The 19,249-nt window shown below is 37.6% G+C and overlaps 2 protein-coding genes across 3 annotated transcripts; one reads left to right on the top strand and one right to left on the bottom strand.

The window, feature by feature from the left end:
- The first annotated feature begins 903 nt into the window (after positions 1–903).
- Mcm10 (minichromosome maintenance 10 homolog) lies at positions 904–3,390 on the top strand. Its single transcript, XM_028184701.2, has one exon. It carries the CDS (start codon positions 1,181–1,183, stop codon positions 3,281–3,283), a length of 2,103 nt encoding a protein of 700 aa, XP_028040502.2. The 5' UTR covers positions 904–1,180; the 3' UTR covers positions 3,284–3,390.
- Positions 3,381–18,951, bottom strand: bur (GMP synthase burgundy). 2 transcript variants are annotated; one of them, XM_028184712.2, is made up of 16 exons: positions 18,793–18,951; positions 14,358–14,480; positions 13,485–13,671; positions 12,463–12,580; positions 11,970–12,126; positions 11,123–11,269; positions 9,977–10,073; positions 9,500–9,588; positions 8,650–8,804; positions 7,969–8,149; positions 7,175–7,309; positions 6,751–6,922; positions 6,153–6,270; positions 5,591–5,705; positions 4,666–4,857; positions 3,381–4,223 (listed from the first exon to the last, which is right to left on the bottom strand). In XM_028184712.2, the coding sequence occupies exons 2-16, from the start codon at positions 14,457–14,459 to the stop codon at positions 4,122–4,124; spliced, it is 2,067 nt and encodes a 688-aa protein (XP_028040513.1). In that variant the 5' UTR covers positions 14,460–14,480; positions 18,793–18,951; the 3' UTR covers positions 3,381–4,121. The 2 variants fall into 2 exon arrangements, with proteins under 2 accessions (XP_028040513.1, XP_028040521.1); XM_028184720.2 differs by having other exon boundaries at positions 18,562–18,839.
- Positions 18,952–19,249: the final 298 nt, after the last annotated feature.

Here is a 19,249-nt window from a genome sequence, read left to right as displayed (position 1 = left end):
TACTGAGATCTTAGAACTTATATCTCAAGGTGTGTGGCGCATTTACGCTGTAGATGTCTATGGGCTCCAGTAACCACTTAACACCAGGTGGGCTGTGAGCTCGTCCACACATCTAGCAATAAAATAAATAAAACAACACAATCCCGCTTTTGTGTTTAACTATCTGAATTCCATGTTCCTTGTTGTCCAAAAATAAAAAAGCATCCAGGTTTTGTTAACAAAAAGATTGAAGTTTCAGTTAATTTTAACCGTTCCACTTGCTTTACTACACCATAGAGATTTATTTAGAGCCTAGCCCTCATTGAAACCATCCCGCTCTATTTTTTTACTCCATTTTATACCTTCACCTTTAATAGGGTAAGTAGGTTTTCTTTACCGCCAGTCTGTGGGACAAAAAGTGAATATACTGTGGGCTGCAAAGAAATTTCAATAATATGTTTTCTTCCAGCCATAGACTTTTTGGCGGGAACGCGAGGAGTTAAATTGTGTGATTTGTTTTATTTTGTCTAATTAGTGTTTCTTAAGGTTTAAATGTGTAATAACGGTGGTTTATTAACTGTTTAGTATCTGTGAAAGTGCACAAATGTGAGAAAATGAAACAAAGCCGCTGAAAGTAACTTCTCGGGATCTTCCAAAAAGTCCACTGAAAAAGTCTCAGTAAATGATCACCATTTTACTGAGATTATACTTCATCCCATATCATCTCATCTCATTTCATTTTCATTTCATTTCATGCCATGTTTCATAATAATCAACTTCATTTCATTTCATAATATTTTATATTATCATTTTCATATAAAAAGTTACGTATCATTAAAATTAAAATAAGACTTGACCTAAAAGTCTTAGCTACCAGGTCATAAAATCCCTTAAAAAAAACTTCCAGCCATAGATAACACACCTTCCCCCCTTCGCTAGAAGTAATGGTGTTCTGTGTTCCCGCCAATTTTAAGATAACCTTTCAATCACTTTTTATAGCTTATTATTATGTTTATAGTTTTACACCGCCTTTAATCTCGTCTTGAATAGCACATATAAAACTACTAATGTTAATTTCACAAAACAGTGCATTTCTATAGAAGCCAGTGAATTCATAGTTGCTAAATAAAAATAAGTTCATAAGAAATCACACAAATTAAATGAAACTTAGCCAATAAGTCAATAACAATAACAATAAAAAATGGATGAGAAAGATGAATTATCACAGCTTGAAGAACTACTCAGTGCTGACTTCGGTGAAAATACTGAAATGAATGCACAAAATAACACCAAAGAAGTAGACATCTTTCAGCAAACTACAAACTTAAGAAGTGAAATGCCATCATCAAGTACAGCTGAAGTTCCTTCTATTGTACACAATGGAGATACCGATTCTTCAGACGACGATGAAAAGCGGAACTATGCAGAAAGGAAGTACAATGATTACGGTTCACAAGTAAAAAAATCATTAGACAAAATTGAACAAGATCAAATTAATCAAAGACTGGATTTTGAGAGTAGATTACGACAAACAAACATGGAAACTAAAGTTTCACATTATTCCAAATTCACAAAAAAACCTAACATTGAACCTAGAAATATGTACAGTCCTCCTAAAGTGAAAAGTAATAAAAATGCAGATGTTTACACAGACCCTATATTCAATATTAGGATTACAAAGCCATTGCTATCTAGTTCAGCTTTGCTAGAGAGAATGCAAGGTAGAGAAGCTATAAGCATGCTTAGAGTAAAAAGGCATGTTGAGAATGAAGACTTGTCAAAAGATTGGGTGGTTGCAGGTGTTATTGTTAGGAAAAGTTCAACTAAACAATCTCAGAAAGGAAGTCAGTTTATTATATGGACTCTCAGTGATTTAAAAGATGATATGAAAACGGTTTCTATATTTTTATTTAGGAAAGCCTATAATGAACTATGGAAAACTTCTGAAGGAACAGTTGTTGCAATTCTTAACCCTAATGTATTAGATAGATCACAGAATAGTGCAGATCAGGCTTGCCTCAGTCTTGATAATCCTGACAGAGTTATGATTATAGGACTCTCCAAAGATTTTGGTATTTGTAAAAGTAAGAAGAAAAATGGGGAACCATGCACAGCCTTTGTCAATATTAATCAATGTCAACACTGCATTTATCATGTAAAACAAGAATACCAAAAATTTTCACAGAGACAAGAACTACAGTCTTCAACCATGGGCAAGGGTCTAGTAAGTTTACAAAATAAAGTTTTAGGAAAAAACACTGTGATCTATGGAGGCAAAGCATATTCAGCCTTACAAAGCGGAAATAACAAAAAGATAAAAGAAAAAGATCAAAACAGATTGATGTCACTCAGTGACTATTACAAAACTGAGGGTGACAAGTTAATGACTAACAAAATGCCTTATGGGGCAGGATTCGTGAAGAACAATACTGCATTACATAGTCCGACTACACAAAAAACTAATGATACTGAAAGACTCAGCAAATTGTCCAACTTTAATACACCTACAAACACAAAACAACTTAGCCTTGCAGAAAAACTGACTAATTCTCCCACATTAGGCAAAGGATTTAGTATAAAAGGCAGTGGAACAATAGACCTAAATATATCATACAAACAAAAGGTAGCTGAAAAAGCAAAATCCAAGGCAATCAGAATAATTCAACAGAATGGTGGATTACCAAAATTAGATCCTAATAATTTAAATGGAACTGCCGCTGGGAAAAAAAGAGCTTTAGAAAAATTGAATGGAATGAATGATGAGAATAGCAGTAAAAAAGCGAAATCCAATCATGAACAGAGCAACAATGGAAAAGTGCTCTCTGAAAGGTTCCGTAAAATATTAGAAGCCACATCAGTACATCAAGACTTAGTAAAACAACATGAAGATGATGAACAAGAGAAATATTTTAACAAATTAGAGAAAAAGGAAGCAATGGAAGAAAAAATGTTGAGCACATATAAACTTCCTTGCAAAGCAGTAAGATGTGCTAAATGTAAATACACTGCATTTTCTGCTGCTCAACGGTGTAAAGATGAAAGACATCCTCTAAAAGTATTAGATACATTTAAGAGGTTTTTTAAATGTTTGGACTGTAAAAATAGAACTGTTTCTTTAGAATTGCTTCCTCTGCATTCTTGTAATAATTGTGGAAGTTCACGGTGGGAGAAAGCTCCGATGTTAAGAGAAAAGAAAATAACAACACTTTCTGATGGTTTATCCATCAGGGGTGAAGAAGAAACATTCTTGGGTGGACAAGTTGCTACTGGCAAAAATATAAATCTATTGGTACCAGACAGCTAACATAAAAGCAAGATTAATTTTATACTGAGTTTAAATGTTTTGATACTATTTATACACTTTAATTATTATAGGATTAAATTTTAAATAAAAATCATAGTGAAAATAAAGCATAATATAATTTTAATTACGAAACTTTCAGTCAATAACACTGAACCATTCCATAAACTTAGATTTCAATACAAGAATTAATTATAACAATCAAGTTGCGCAGAACAGTTTGTAGGCTTTTCAAATTTTTTACACAGCCTTCGACAATAAATTACTACAAGTTACAAATTGATCAGTGGAGTTCACAATATGAGACACATTTCAAACCTGTGTTTCTTTAATGTATTTACAAACATTCAGGCAGTGGTCTAAATCATTAAGGAAAATAAATTGATAAAATTCTATAGTTGTGGTCCAACATCAAAATTAAAACTACTTTAAAATGTTTACATATTTTTTTAGAAAAAATAGACATACATACATACTATTCAGGCCCAACTGTTATACGGTAAAACAAGAAAAACGAAAATATGACCCTGGGAATCGACACCACATATATGTTGTAGACTGATATAGTGACGATGTCTTATGATCCACGCTAGGCACTTGAAAACAGTTATAAAATAAAACAAAATTAACTTCACATTGTCCATGATATATTACAGATGTTTAAACGGCGCGATTGACATCACGTTGTCATTGTTGTATAAAATGATAATACATATTAGCTAATCACATCACTAGGAACCAATTAGTTTCCGATGTTTGGACATAACCGCGTCATTCGCGACCACTGCCCTGTGGGTGCGTTCGGTCAGTACAAAATATATAAAAAAAGTAATGGAGGCTATCATTCCCATTCTGTTGTGGCGGGCGGTTTCGGTGTTAGGTCGTATAATACGCGAGATATTCCAGGCACGGTCAAGAGCTTCTTACACATTCTGTCCACAACCTGTTGAACATATAAATTATATTGACTAATAGCATAAATACATGTAATTTATATTCCAAATATTCATTGGATTTATATAGGAACTGGGAACAAAAAAATGATTAAAAACTCGTTTATAACAAGCGGTGTTGGCTTGGCTTTTCCAAGTAATCATTCCAGTATAACCAGAATGAATGGGCCCCAGAAATAGGTAAGCTATCATGTTTTTTTACAATATCATATGCAGTGCATTTTAATTCTAATATCCATAAGTTTCTTAAGGCAGTAATACTCCCATCAACAGTCAATAGTATTATGGGATGATCATGCCTTTTTCTAATATTTCCACCAATTTCTCAGATTCAATAATTCTGCAATTCCCAAAAAAGTTAACTTCAGATAGGCGACGCCCTTAAAACCACGTCAAACAAATCTAATAGAAATAAACTAATAGGAGTCATACGTCTTGAGGCATGTGGTCGGATCCCGGGAGTGCGGCGAGACCGGTCATGAAGTCTGACGTGACGAAAGGACGCAGTACGATGGACCGCTGGCACGAGGCGGCGCGCACCGCGGCGTCGCGGTCGAACTGGATCGGGATCAGCACCACCGGCATCTGTGCGATGCGGCCGGCGCATCCGCTCTGGGTCAGCACCTGACATCGAACACATTCAAAATTTCTTTTTAAAAGGATTTTATGACTTGGTAACTAAGACCTTGAAGGTCATGTCTTACTTTAATATTTTACGTTCTTCATTTTATGAAAAATGATAATATGGAGTGAAATTACATGAAATGAAGTGAAGACGATTAATTTGAGACATAAATCAACTAGGATGAAATTAAATGAAATGAGATGAAAAGAATGACATGGGATGAAATCTATACTAATATTATAAAGAGGAAAGATTTGTTTGTTTGTTTGTTTCGAATAGGCTCCGAAACTACTGGACCGATTTGAAAAATTCTTTTTCCATTAGAAGCCGACATTGTCCCTGATGAACATAGGCTACTTTTTTTATTTTATTTTTTTTGGTTTCATGTGTGTTTTAATGTTTCCGAAGCGAAGCGAGGGCGGGTCGCTAGTATCTCAGTAAAATGATGGTCATTTACTGAGATTTTTTCAGTGGACTTTTTGGAGTATCCCGAGAAGTTAGGTCCAGTGGCTTTGTTTCATTTTCCCACATTTGTGCATTTTCACAGATATTAAACAGCCAATAAGCCACTGTTATTACACATTTAAACCTGAAGAAACACTAAATAGTGAAAATAAAACAAATCACACAACTGCAATCCTCCTGTTCCTGCCACAAAGTTCACATTCTCAAATGTAACTATTCCAACGAAGATGCCACTTGTAAGACACAAATCAGTATTGGAATGCTTACCTGTGTTGCCAGGTCGTCGGCCTGTCGTAAAGTTGAAACAACTTGTTGCGTAAGGAAAGTTGGTGTGATATCTGTTACTTGCTCCTTGATCAGACCTCCAAAAGCGTAACATACCCTGAAAACATTTCATTTCAAAAGTTAGAATTACAAGTATTAGATTAAAATAAATATCACAACAAACTAATAAAAAAACATCAATAATTCATAATCGAGAATCTTGGACTGCATTAAAATTAACTGTGGATTTAAAATAATTCAGTTAAAAAAGGGCATATATTCTTTTAACGCATTGTAGAAAAGTTTTGACGCCAGATAGACCATATTCTCGTTACCCACACTCGTATTATAATCATGCTGGGTCGAGTACTGGCTTATTTACCGAAAACTGTTTTATTTAAAGCTTCCTTTAATGCATAAAGCCTTTTTACTGGTGGTAGAACCTCTTGTGAGTACGCACGGGTAGGTACCACCACCCTGCCTATTTCTGCCGTGATGCAGTAATGCGTTAGTACTGCTAGTAATGGAATGAATAGATGTCGTAGCGTGCGACAAAATCATATACCTGTTAACATTATGACAGATCCTCGGTATTATTTGAGCGAGATACTGCATGTCTTTCCAATCCGGAGGATACTTCTCCGTTGACAATGCCACAGCATAGCTGTATGTTCTGCAATCACCTAAAACAAAATATTATTTAATCGTTTTATTTGATAAGATTAGTCTCATTGGTATTAAAGTTAATTTTGTTTGTATGTCTATTTGGAGGTAGCTCCAGTAACCATTTAACACCAGATAGGTCGTGAACTCGTCCAACCATCTAAGCAATAAAATCAAAGTCATACGGTCCATCTGATCGTTCGTGTACGTCAGGAATACTAGAGGAACTAATACGGCGCTGCATAATCTACTACTACGCTGCTTCTTGACATCGGCGAGAGTTAAAATGAAATTGTGCAATGTAAAAATCTCTTTGTCTCCGCCTTATCCCACTAGGGATCGGCACAGCTAATTTTTTTATTCCATTCTCTTCTATTAGCCGTCATCTCAACACCCACTCCTCTCACTCTCACATCGTCATTCACACACTGCATCCATATCTTCTTCGGTCGATCTCGTAAAAATGTAATCTTTCAAAAATGCCATTATTAAGATCGTACCTTGCACTCCGACCGTTCTGATGGGCAGCAGCGTGGCGGCGACCTGGTACGCGGACGAGATGCGGCGCAGCTTGGCGTGCTCGGCGGGCGTGCTCGCGTTTACGACGCGGCCCAGCAGCGCGTGGGACTTGAGGTACATCGATGCGAACTCCACTATTATTTTTACTATCACCTGTTTTAATAAACGATTTATATATAAGTTATAATCGAATTATTATGGTTATTAACACATTATTATGAATGTCATATTCAGAATAGTTACTTAGAATTGGGTATCAGCAACTTTAAGCACGACCCCGATACGGGCCAATCATTTTCTAAGAATATGTATATCCGCTGTTATATACATCGATCGATGCAAGGTCAGGTGAAGGTCATGCTGGTGGCAACATCGTAACCGGAGAAATAAATTTGTATTGTTCACCTGCGTTTCGGCGAAGTCCCTCTCCATGAACGGTTCGTCTTGACATATGACCCTGACGGCGAGGCCGGGCCCCGGGAACGGGTGCCGCTCCACCAGCGCCTCGGGCAGCCCCAGCTCCATCCCCAGCGCTCGGACCTGGACCAGACGCAACATTGTTTACATTAAACTAATCTACACAAACAAAAACTACTCCTTCAGCTTTATCTACGGCGTAGGTTTCCAAGTTGAGAGCTGCCAACGTCCGCCAGAGATACCACGGCAATTTAGCTAAAAATTTTGAATTACCGGTATAACATTATTACGCGATATACTGATCTATAATAATTTTATAGAATTAAAAATCTCAGCCAAATTTGTTAATTTGAAGAGGGTTGGCCCAAATTCCTTACATGTCAATGTTACTAGACGGTGGGATAATCTAGCAAGTTGTTGCCAAATGGCAACTTCAAACCCATCCACTAGTAGAGTTATTGAGGGAGGGGAGTGCTCTGAGGGATACCATCATCTCATTTTTACCATCGCACCGCCCGCCACCGGAGTAGAGTTCATCCATACTACCTGTATCCACTGCGTTCATACACAATGCGTTTTCAGAGATCTTTTTTGCCACGTACCATCTGGCTTTAGTATGAGTTCTCCACGTCCTTCTTCAAACTTGACTTATGGAGAGTACTTAACGATAGGCAGTGATTTGGCTTTGGCATTGCATAAATCCATTGGCGACGGTAACCATTCACCATCAGTTCGGGTCTAAGTTCGTCTGCCTACAAGGGCAATAAAAAAAAAAGAGGTACCTCGTCTTTATGGAAGTCCTTCAGAGGCTCCACGACCCGCCCCCTCTGCCGCAGCGCGCGCACCAGCTCGGTGTCGTTGTGGTGCGTCTTGATGGTGTCGGCCTGGCCCGAGCACAGCGCCGACGCGGACTCGATGAGGTCGGGGCGCAGCGTGCCCTGCCCTAGAAGTACTTCGTCCTCCCTGTTCAATTTAATAATATGACACATTACATGTAAAATCGTCGCGAGTTTGAAAATGTTTTGTGAGCATTCATTACATTTTTTTCCAAGAAATGTGTAAAAAACAAATAAGGCCAACTAACAAGTTTTTTTTTTACTGCTTAGATGTGTGGACGAGCTCACAGCCCACCTGGTGTTACTGGAGCCCATAGACATCTACAACGTAAATGCGCCACCCACCTTGAGATATAAGTTCTGAGGTCTCAAGTATAGTTACCACGCACGGCTGCCCCACCCTTCAAACCGAAACGCATTACTGCTTTACGGCAGAAATAGGCAGGGGTGTTGGTACCTACCCGCGCGGACTCTCAAGAGGTCCTACCACCAGCAAATTCTTTTTCAGGAAATATGCAACTTCATTTTTTTAATTCAGCTTTAACAGTAGTTCATTATATTTTAAGGATATTTGTAATGTTTACAAAAAATAAATCTATTATATTTACTGAAAACTCGAATACTTACTGCAGATTAAGTTCGTGGACGGCCTGTTCCGCGATCCGTATGAACACATCTCCTATGATCTTCCGCTTGTCCTCCGGCGAGGCGGTGTGACACAGCGGCCCGGCGTGGCGGGACCAGCCTCCTGACTCGCGGACCACTGTGCTACCGTGAAAGAACTGAGAAAAAGCAAACAGATACATCACAATCTTAGAAGGTCAAGATGACAAGTTAGAAGTCGTAGTGGCTTAACGGCCAAGACGTTCGTTCGGTGCATTCGTATCGAGCGATGCACCGGTGTTCTAATCCCGCAGGCGGGTACCAATTTTTCTAATGAAATACGTACTCAACAAATGTTCACGATTGACTTCCACGGTGAAGGAATAACATCGTGCAATAAAAACAAAACCCGCAAAATTATGATTTGCGTAATTACTGGTGGCAGGACCTCTTGTAAAACCGCACAGGTAGGCACCACCACCCTGCCTATTTCTGCCGTGAAGCATTAATGCGTTTCGGCTTGAAGGGTGGGGCAGCCGTTGTAACTATACTTGAGACCTTAGAACTCATATCTCAAGGTGGGTGACGCCTTTACGTCGTAGATGTCTATGGGCTCCAGTAACCACTTAACACCAGGTGGGCTGTGAGTTCATCCACCCATCAAAGCAATAAAAAAAAATTGCTTTAACATTTTTCGACTGATATCGAATGGATATTTTGGTCCTCTTTTTTTGAAGCAAATTTTTATGTGGAGTTTGAAGAGCCTGATAACCTCTAAGGTCATCAGTTGATCTTATAAAAAATCAGCTTATATGTATTGTGTATTAATGGACGTCATTGTAAATATGTATGTATAAGATGTGCTATCGTATACCTGATGAGCGGCGTTAATGACGTGCAGGCGGACTCCCAACTCACGGAGGCATCTCTCAACTTTGGCACTTTCGTTTTTACGCATAAAACCTTGAAAAATAAATATAACACCACCAATCTATGATGAAACATCAAAAGTACATATTTATACGAAATTTCATCTAAATCCATTCTGCAATCTCTGTGTGATTGAGCGACAAACATCCAAATAAGTTTTTATTTATTTATTAGCTGACCCGGCAGACTTCGTAGTGCCACAATCGATAAATAAAAGACCTAAACTTTTGTACAAAATAAACTTAAAACAAACATAAAGAATCCGTCCGATGGGGGACGACACATTAAAGGAAAAACAAAATTGTTATTTTTATTTAATTACGAGCATTTTCATATTCAAACTTCTAGTTTTTAAACAAAATTTCTAGTTATTCTGTCTTTGATATAAATAACATATTTATGTTAAACTGTGATTTCTTACCGTTATCAATATGTAGTGCTATGACCTGATCCTCACGAAGCACTGTCCTCAGTAAGGCTGCACATACCGTTGAATCCACACCGCCACTCACCAACACCTAATTAACACTAACAATTTACTAATAATTTCTAAGTAAGATACTAATAATTTCTTTGTGAAACAGTATTACGGAAAATAAATGTCAATAGACTGATCTAGATCAATTCGATATTTTTTTATTGCTTAGATGGGTGGACGAGCTCACAGCCCACCTGGTGTTAAGTGGTTACTGGAGCCCATAGACATCTACGACGTAAATGCGCCACCCACCTTGAGATAAGTTCTAAGGTCTCAAGTGTAGTTATAACGACTGCCCCACCCTTCAAACCGAAACGGATTACTGCTTCACGGCAGAAATAGGCGGGGCGGTGGTACCTACCCGCGCGGACTCACAAGAGGTCCTACCACCAGTAATAAATTATTCCAGTAATAATTATTCCTGATATTATGAAAATACAGTAGCAGGCAGAGGGTCGCATTGTGAGCTTGTGTGGGGCGGTATGAAGATCCTGCCTGTTTCTGGTACTGTGCTTTACGATTTGAAGCTATCCACACGATTGTTGCATAATGCAATTGAAACTTTTACCTCATGCATTCACATGTGTACATAATCCGCTTAATAAGCAAATGGGCTTTAAGCTCGTCTCAGAGAAATAGAGATGATAACTTAATAGAACAACACAACAAAATCCGATACAAGAAAGTCTAAACTATAAAACATAAGTGTTTAGAGGGTGGACTGTATTTTGGTGTTAGCTTCAATACAAACTTCATACAAAATTCAGAGTAAAGGATTTTTATTTTTTTATGTAAAACACGTGCACGTACGACCAGAAATTTTTTAACTGCAACTAACTCTGTTGCCATACTTATTAGTGTGTTCCTACATTTAAAAACAATCCTATAAAATTTTATGTTTAGGATTGCCGTTGAGTTTGAAATCACAACGATTCTAAAGAAGTTTCACTTCAATATATACTTTTTACTCACAAAAGCTTCTTTTTTACCCCCCAAAATTTCATTTCACCCCATTTCGGGTAATTTACCCCGGTTCCCCGGCCGCTGCCCTAAACAATATGTTGTGGAGTGAGGTTAGTTCGTACTGACCAGAACTTTATTGTTTTCGCCGACGGTCTCCTTGATGTACTGCACGCAGGCCTCGCGCCGACAGCGCAGCGTGAAGGAGCGCGAGAGGCCGGCAATGTCGAACAGGAAGTTGGACAACATCTGCTTGCCTTTAGGGGTTAGATCCACCTGGGGACGTTACAATGGCGCGCGTCTTCAAAATGTTACAAATACCCTCGATAGTTCTTAACGGTAGGCAACGGCTTGGCTCTACCCCTGGCATTGCTGAAGTCCACGGGCGACGGTAACCACTCACAACCAGGTGGTCCGTATGTTCGTGTGCCTACAAGGGAAAAAAAATTTTAAACACAAGTGCTGACTACTTCACAGCTTTTTTTTTTTTTTTTTCTACCTATTCTAGTAACCTCCAGTGGTTATTCTTTGTTTCACCGAACTAGTAGATGAGCTCACGGGGCTCAAACCGGGAGTGTTGCTAATACTGGTCTTAGCAAGAGCAGTGCTTCGCAGAATCTACCACCGGATCGGAAACGCGACCCACTGAGAAGATTTGGCCAGAAACTCAGTAGGCTGTGTCTATGGGTTAATTTACTCGTCCTTTCGTCGCAAGCGACGGGTTCGGCGAGGACGGTGACCGGGTTTGTTTATACTGATTATTCATTTACAATTTACTAATGTAAAATTTATGAACAATGTTATGAAATTCAAATGCAATTTTCATTTGAATACTGCTACCCTACAGTCAATTTGCAGTAAAGAACATTTTACCGATATGGTATTACAAAAAAGTTGATCTATGCATTAATAAAAACGGAGTAATTGCTTGAAAGTAACGCTTTTGCTAACCAGATCTACCAGATAGAATTAGTACCTCGGGATGGAACTGCACCCCGTACAGCTTCATCTGCTCGTTGTATATGGCCGCGATGAGGTGGTTCGAAGACTGCGCGGCCACACGGAACCTGTCTCCCACCTTGTGGACGCTGTCTCCGTGCGTCAGGAGCACCGGCTGCTGCTTCTCCAGACGACTGAGGGTAGAGTGAATTGTGAGTTGACAGAACAGTACCTTCACGTATATTCTTATTGCTAGATTGGGTGGACGCGCTCACAGCCCACCTGGTGTTAAGTGGTTACTGGAGTCCATAGACATCTACGACTAAAATGCGCCACCCACCTTGAGATAGAAGTTCTAAGGTCTCAAGTATCGTTGCAACGGCTGCCCCGCCCTTCAAACCGAAACGCATTACTGCTTCACGGCAGAAATAGGCAGGGCGGTGGTACCTACCCGCGCGGACTCACAAGAGGTCCTACCATCAGTAAAGCCACCAGAAATTTGGATTGAGGTTATGTCCGTGGGCACTCACTTGAACAAAGGGCAGCTGGTTTCCACTTCGATCTCGTACTGCCCGTCCTCTCGCGCGTCCTTGCGCAGCACGGAGCCACCAAACTCTTTGTTCAGCATTTGCATCCCATAACATATGCCTGATGAAAATAAACATTACATTTCAATATACGTAGTGGGGACATGTCATCTGAGTTAGATGAAGTAGATCAAGACTAGAAGTTCTTTTTTTTAATTCAGTTTATGAATACAGGCAAATAATAGTTTCAGGTTTGTTATCTGAACCTTTTTAAATAAAAACATCAAGTTTGTTTATTAGGACAAGTAAATACAGGATGTATATTATTATGTGTATAAACAGGAATGATCTAATGGGTTGAAACTATGAACTGGCTAGCTAATATTATAATAGTTCGTGAATACTCAAATTCCCTAGAGACCGCGTATTCTGTGCACTCCATTTTTTTTAAATTGATACTAATCAACATTTTTGAATATCTTAATTTTTTTGTCCTGTTGAAATGGCTGCACGAGTACACGACCCATCTGATGTTATGAGGTTATCGAACATAGACATCAACAACGCACATGTCACCAACCTTTTTGAGACACGAGTTCTAAGTCTCTTTTTTATGGTATTTTCAAACTGTAACGAATTACGATTTTCCGGCAGAAACGGGCGAGGTGGTGGTTTCTACCCGAGCGTACCTCCTACCTTCCTACCTACCTTAACATTAAAATCACCAGAACTTTCTTCGTTTCATCATCATATCGGTTGCTCTTGGCAGAGCAGTCGTGGTCAAGTGGAATTCTTGCTTATTAAAGCCTTGACAGATGTTTTCCATAGTTTGCGAACCGATGCCCGGCGCACACACTCGTTAATTGGGGTTTCAGTAAGGTCTTTCACCTGATCAGTCCAACGCATCGGGATTCGTCCACGAGATCTCTTACCATTGACCCTACCCTGAACAACAAGTTACTCGATAGACTCTGCTGGCCGTCGCGATCCGTGTCCAAAATATCGTTTCAGATAACCAATCTCACCTAAAACCGGAAGGCCGATTTTGAAGACGTCCGCGTCGTATTTCGGCGCGTTCTCGGCGTACACAGAGTTGGGTCCGCCCGAAATGATGATGGCGCGGTAGCCGGCCTCCTTCAGCTGGTAGGCCGAGGTCTCCAACGGTAGGATCTCCGATTCGACGCACAGCTCGCGCACGCGGCGGTCTATCACCTGAGAGAGGATGCGGTCAAATTAACACATTACGTGGCGCACTCAAGTAATTATATCGATTTCTGTTACTAAGCCCCTAGATTGCCTAACTTTGCCATCTATTGTATTTAATTTATGTTTTAGTCTTTTAAGATCTCCTAGATTGCTACATACGAATGCACCGGACGTCTTATCCTTTGACTTCAAATTCTTCAATATTATATCGATATACCACAAACCACTCCCTGTACATAGTCCGACTTCACGTTCAAGGTAACGAGAATTCATTGACATTGCAAGTCTATTAGTAATGTTACACCGGTAAAAGTAACGCCATCCATCGCCGAATAGTCGAACGAATATCGAAGGACCTAGTAGCACCTAGAACGCTCGAGAAGTACAACGCCATTTATTGACAGATAGCGGAAACTACTACTAGAGATGTGTGGAATATTCTCGATAATTCGAGGGATGAGGTATCGACTATAAAAGCGTTGCAGGGATGGCACGCATTCAGTCAGTAATCGGAACTGCTCAAAGCGAAACAGCGAACGGATCACCTGAAGCGAAGCGGAACAAGCGAATTGAGAGTTTTAAGTGATCTAAGTGTTGAATAAAGTTTTTTAGTTGTACTTTGGTAGAATTTTATTTATCCCGAAGCCCAGCGCGTAACAGTAATTATTATAAAACAAAAGACCAATAATCACCTTCCCATATTGTGAGCCGGCGTCCAGTATGGCAACTTTGTCACGTCCCTGGCCGGAGCCATTGGTGCCGCGGAACTGTCCGTCCGCACTCGCTGTGTGCATCTCGCCGACTCGCCAGCAGCACTGCAGACAAATCCGACAGACCGGTGTAGTCAAATACAGGGTGTTGACATTTGCACGCTTTGCACTCGACAGTGCGATTTTATTACGAACGACAAAAAGAATGATAAGAACAGATATCAGAAACGTAAACAAGATGTCAATCTATACTAATATATAAATCTACAGTGGTTTTTACGGATGTTCCGTTATAACTACTGAACTATGCATCCGATTGACTTGAAACTTGGCATCCGTGTAGAAAATACATGTATGTACTTAATGGATAGGCTAATATTTATAGGAGCGTTGGACTCCCTAATAACAGTGACAATAAATAATAATGTCAATTTAAAATGCCCAGCGAAGCGGGCGAATACGGCTAGTTATCAAATAAAGTAACATAAATAGTTTAAACAGCGCATCGAATTTTTGCACCTAAGTTGTGAGCAAGAATTATCTCTCCAGTGCAAAGGGTTAATTATTTATATATACAACGAAATACAAATGTTTTATTTCGCTCGCGAATATTTTAAAAGCAACGGTCCATAATCAACGACCCCAAATTAAGATAATCGAAGACATAAGTGGATGATGGGGATATGATACAATTTGTTAATTATAAAAATACAGTCAACACACTTTTATTACTTGTACTTTTGCACATAACACCTTCATTCAATGTAAAAACTAAAAAAATCTTAAAAACGTTACTCAGCCCCTTGATGATACCAAGGTCATTGAGATTGAGATGCTACCGAAACTTGGACACGAATTTTTGGAGTGTATCTCTCGTTTGTAAATACATTTAAGACGTCAAAGTTGACAGTTGACCAGGGACGTCTTAAACTAGGATGAGGCCCTTGGGCACACAAGAATTTGAGGCCCTTTTGGAAAGTAAAAAAAGCGAATTATAATAACATTTTTTTACTGAGTTTGAGACCATTTATTATAGGTAATCAAATACAGTATGATATAATATGTCATTAATAATATTAGAATGCTGCTGGTTTTTTGGTTACGATTTCGATAACGGTTTCTTTCGGGATTTCTGTTGAGCACAATCTTCTATTATAGTCATAGCATATGCCTTGTAAATACCTTCTGATTACTGATTTGTGAAAAAAGTGTAATGTGCCTGACAAAAATGTTTTGAGAATAAACGTGTGAGAGATATTGTCGGTCTTTCGGGGCCCCCTGAGAATGGGGGCCCTGGGCACGGGCCCCGCGTGCCCTTATGGTAAAGACGGTATTGCAGTTGACAGGGAGGTTTTTGAGCGGTTACCCAGCCTTATGCAGCACCTACGGGTTGGCACCCCATGACCAGACGATAGCCATAATTTTTCCATCCGCCATATATAATGGGTATAATTAGTAAGTTTTATCAACATACAAATGGTTTAAACCAATCGAAAATAATTTTTTTTATTTTGAATTCACACATATTGAAAACTACAACTATTATGGCTGTTCCTTCGGATGTAGAGGGCAAGCGTTTTTATAAATTCTTTTGGTTGGAAGACGAGGTGCCCGCCCGCCTGCTGTTAATGGGTTACTAAGGGTTCATAAGATCACAACGTGAATACCGCCATTTACCTTACGATTTTTATTTAGTTATTCGGGGTACAATTAGTAAAATTTAGCCATTTAATATCAAACTTGGGTAGGAGAAATACCAAAGAAGTTCCCACTATAACTAACATTATTTATTTTTACAAATAGGTATCGCTATTAATGAAATGAATATAATTTTTGTAAGTGATGGAAAACAGCGAACTGGAGAGCTTCATATAATTTGAATATGACTAATAATAATTAATATAATTACGCATTAAAGTCTTAGATCTTCGAACTGCGAACAGTTTGTAGATTTGACTAGAACTGAGATATCACATTTTTTATTTGATAGAAATTTGTTTTAGGTAGTCACATGAGTTCATAGTTCCAATTTGTATTGTATTATGGCTATCGCAAGCTTCTTACTGACAAGTTTACAATGTCTATGAGTGACGGTAGCCCCTTATCACCTGGTGATGGTGGATTTTGGGGTGATTTGTAGCTGCACATGTAAGTACCACCACCCTGACATATCTTTAGTAGAACATTAATGAGTTTCGGTACAAGATTGTGGCGACCAGTGTACTTTTAAAAGTTTAACTTAGAATGATATCTGGTGGAATTTACGTCGTCAATGTCATAGGTTCTGGTAACAGCCTTACACCAACTTGTACACTCATCTAAGCAATAAAAAAAATTTAGGATTAAATTACACTCTGTTTAATTACTATACTTTTTTAATGTTTCATATTAAGCTATTCATATGTAACATACCTTACACAGAAAATCCCAACTCAACATAATTAAAGGTGATTAAAAAAAAATTGTTCTTTTTCATAATTTTTAAAGAATACATAAGTCATCACTGCACATCACACAAATTAAAACAAAACCAAAGTACATTTTTTTTTATTAAATTGAATCAGTACTTTATGATCTTATAGCAATTGCTAATTGTAATTGAAATAATCAAAAATATTCTTCGATTTTGGGATGGTGAAAAAGAAAATATTAGCTGATATGAAAATACTGTAATATTCTTTTGTTGTGCTTTTATTAGAAGTGACATTGACAATGTGTATTTTTAGATTTTCGTACCATGTGAGATTACAAGATGTGTGTATGCATATTTTGTCTATAAGTCTTTGTTGATGTGATTAGTGATATTGATTGGCAATGGAAATTAAAATTTGGTCTATACTATAAACATCCAATGCATACACAATTCCGTTATTTTAATTTTCCAAAATTTTAACACATGCTTGCAACACAAAATATTAACTTAATTTTGTTAGTAAATAAGACCATAATAGTATGTATTATCAACCAACCAACTTAATTTACTTTTTGTTCACAATCTGAATAAACAGTGATCTCACAAATGTATTTATTATACATTTGGAATTTTAAGAAGGTTATACTTGGATTTACTATTTTGATTTTAATTTATAATGAATTAATTATGAGTCATTTCACTTAGGATAATTTTTATACATTTGTGTTTAATTTTCATTTAAATTTTTTTTTTATTTAATCACATTTTTATGTGGACAACTTAGTTTATGTTGGCAATAATTTAAATAAGTACACAGTTTTGTACCTCACTCAGAATTCTGTATATTTTTCTCCCCGTTACCCCAATTTCTATCTTGACTACTGACTGTAAGCCATTCTTGGAGTATGCATGATTTGTTCCTATGCAACCCCAAGCTCTATTGATTAGACTTAAGACTTTATTCCAATTACTCTTATGTCTGTCTTCAGTCTTTCAGCTACTCTTAACATCAGATGGCCATGACCGATTGCCCCTTTATGTCACTACTAAAATAGAAATATTCAGACGTGACTAGTAACTAAATTAATTTTGCAGTTATTATACTGTTTCAAGACATAATAATTAGGGAAATATTGAATATACTATATTACTTTTATCAATAGTATTAAGTAGTATTCTGACCATTTATTTATTAGATGAATGAAACACCAAATCGTCTGCCCATACTTGCTATTGAAATATTTATCCTACACAGGCACTTATACTGTTCAAACAGTCATTATGACATTTCTAATTCAAAGCTTCTATGATTATAATAATTATTAAATGTTTTATTAAAACCTTACCCTATTGTAGTCAGTGATGTAAATGAATTAATAAAAAATTAAATGTGGCAAATCACTAAGGTTAGGTTGAGCAATAGGGTTATCAGTGGTCACCCTGTGATAAATATTAGACAAACATTAAAATCAAGTGACTACCTAGTGATGCAACGATTGAAATTTGATTGATTTATTTCGTTTGAGATTTATATCTTTTTTTTTAAGAAACAAAGACAAGAAAATACGAACCTTCCTCAGAATGCAAAACATAGTTGAGAGACAATATTACCAATAAACATTATTGCATGAAACGAGATGATCCAAGATCTTTTGATAACAGGGCAGATAACGTGTAGATAAAAACAAAAAATATGTTTAAAACAACGAAAGCAATGAACGAAGAGGTTTACGCGCGACATCTCGTACCTACGTAATCTTTGAAAACACTTACCGTCGTCAATTTAACACTTAAAATGTCTTGTTGTCTTCATAAGCTCATCACATAATGGTTGCAATTATATACGTGAAAAATGGCTTGATTTATTTTGTAGATGACGAATAAAACCGGGCAATGACAGAACATTTTGGGTCAACCGGAGAGACCGTTCGAAGCAGCCATTGTTGTTTGTTAATTACGAATATTTACATAATCATCTCCCTTATTATGGCATTTATCACTTACCTAAAATAAAGTAAATAGTATTTCAGAAGAATAAGTTCATGAAAAATGAGAATAAATGTGACTCCATTCAGTACTACGAATACAAAATTTTAGTACTGGATTTGGTCACTAGGTTGAGTAGCGCGCGCTGTCATTAAACATGCGTTCATGTGAATACTGTTTAATTATTCACTGTTAATGACATATTGTTTAGGAAATCGAAATTAAAACTGATGATGTATTCCGAAATTATACAGTAAAAATAAGCAAAAAAAATAATTTTAAATATGTAACTAAACAAATTCTGTTTTTAAATTAAAACATTTTGCATTCCTAAAATATGAACTCAACCTAAATTCACAGATTTTTTATATTTTAAAATGTTTTGGTCATGAACTTAAAATCTTCTAAATCCTTATTTTAATACTTTGGTAGTTCCAATACTTTAATTGTTCAATGGTATTGACTCAATAAGCAT

The sequence above is a fragment of the Bombyx mandarina genome, chromosome 03 (genome assembly GCF_030267445.1).
Source record: "Bombyx mandarina strain Sakado chromosome 03, ASM3026744v2".
Lineage (NCBI taxonomy): Eukaryota > Metazoa > Arthropoda > Insecta > Lepidoptera > Bombycidae > Bombyx > Bombyx mandarina.
This window is presented reverse-complemented; position numbering and strand designations above follow the sequence as displayed.

Bases quoted from the DNA above. Each gene is read 5' to 3' on its own strand.
- bur (XM_028184712.2), bottom strand. From the start codon at position 14,459: ATGCACACAGCGAGTGCGGACGGACAGTTCCGCGGCACCAATGGCTCC. The intron at 8,150-8,649 runs GTAAGTATTCGA...TAAATTGAACAG, and splicing joins GTCCACGAACTTAATCTGCA to GGAGGACGAAGTACTTCTAG. The intron at 4,858-5,590 runs GTAAGCATTCCA...GTTCGATGTCAG, and splicing joins CCGACGACCTGGCAACACAG to GTGCTGACCCAGAGCGGATG.
- Mcm10 (XM_028184701.2), top strand. From the start codon at position 1,181: ATGGATGAGAAAGATGAATTATCACAGCTTGAAGAACTACTCAGTGCT.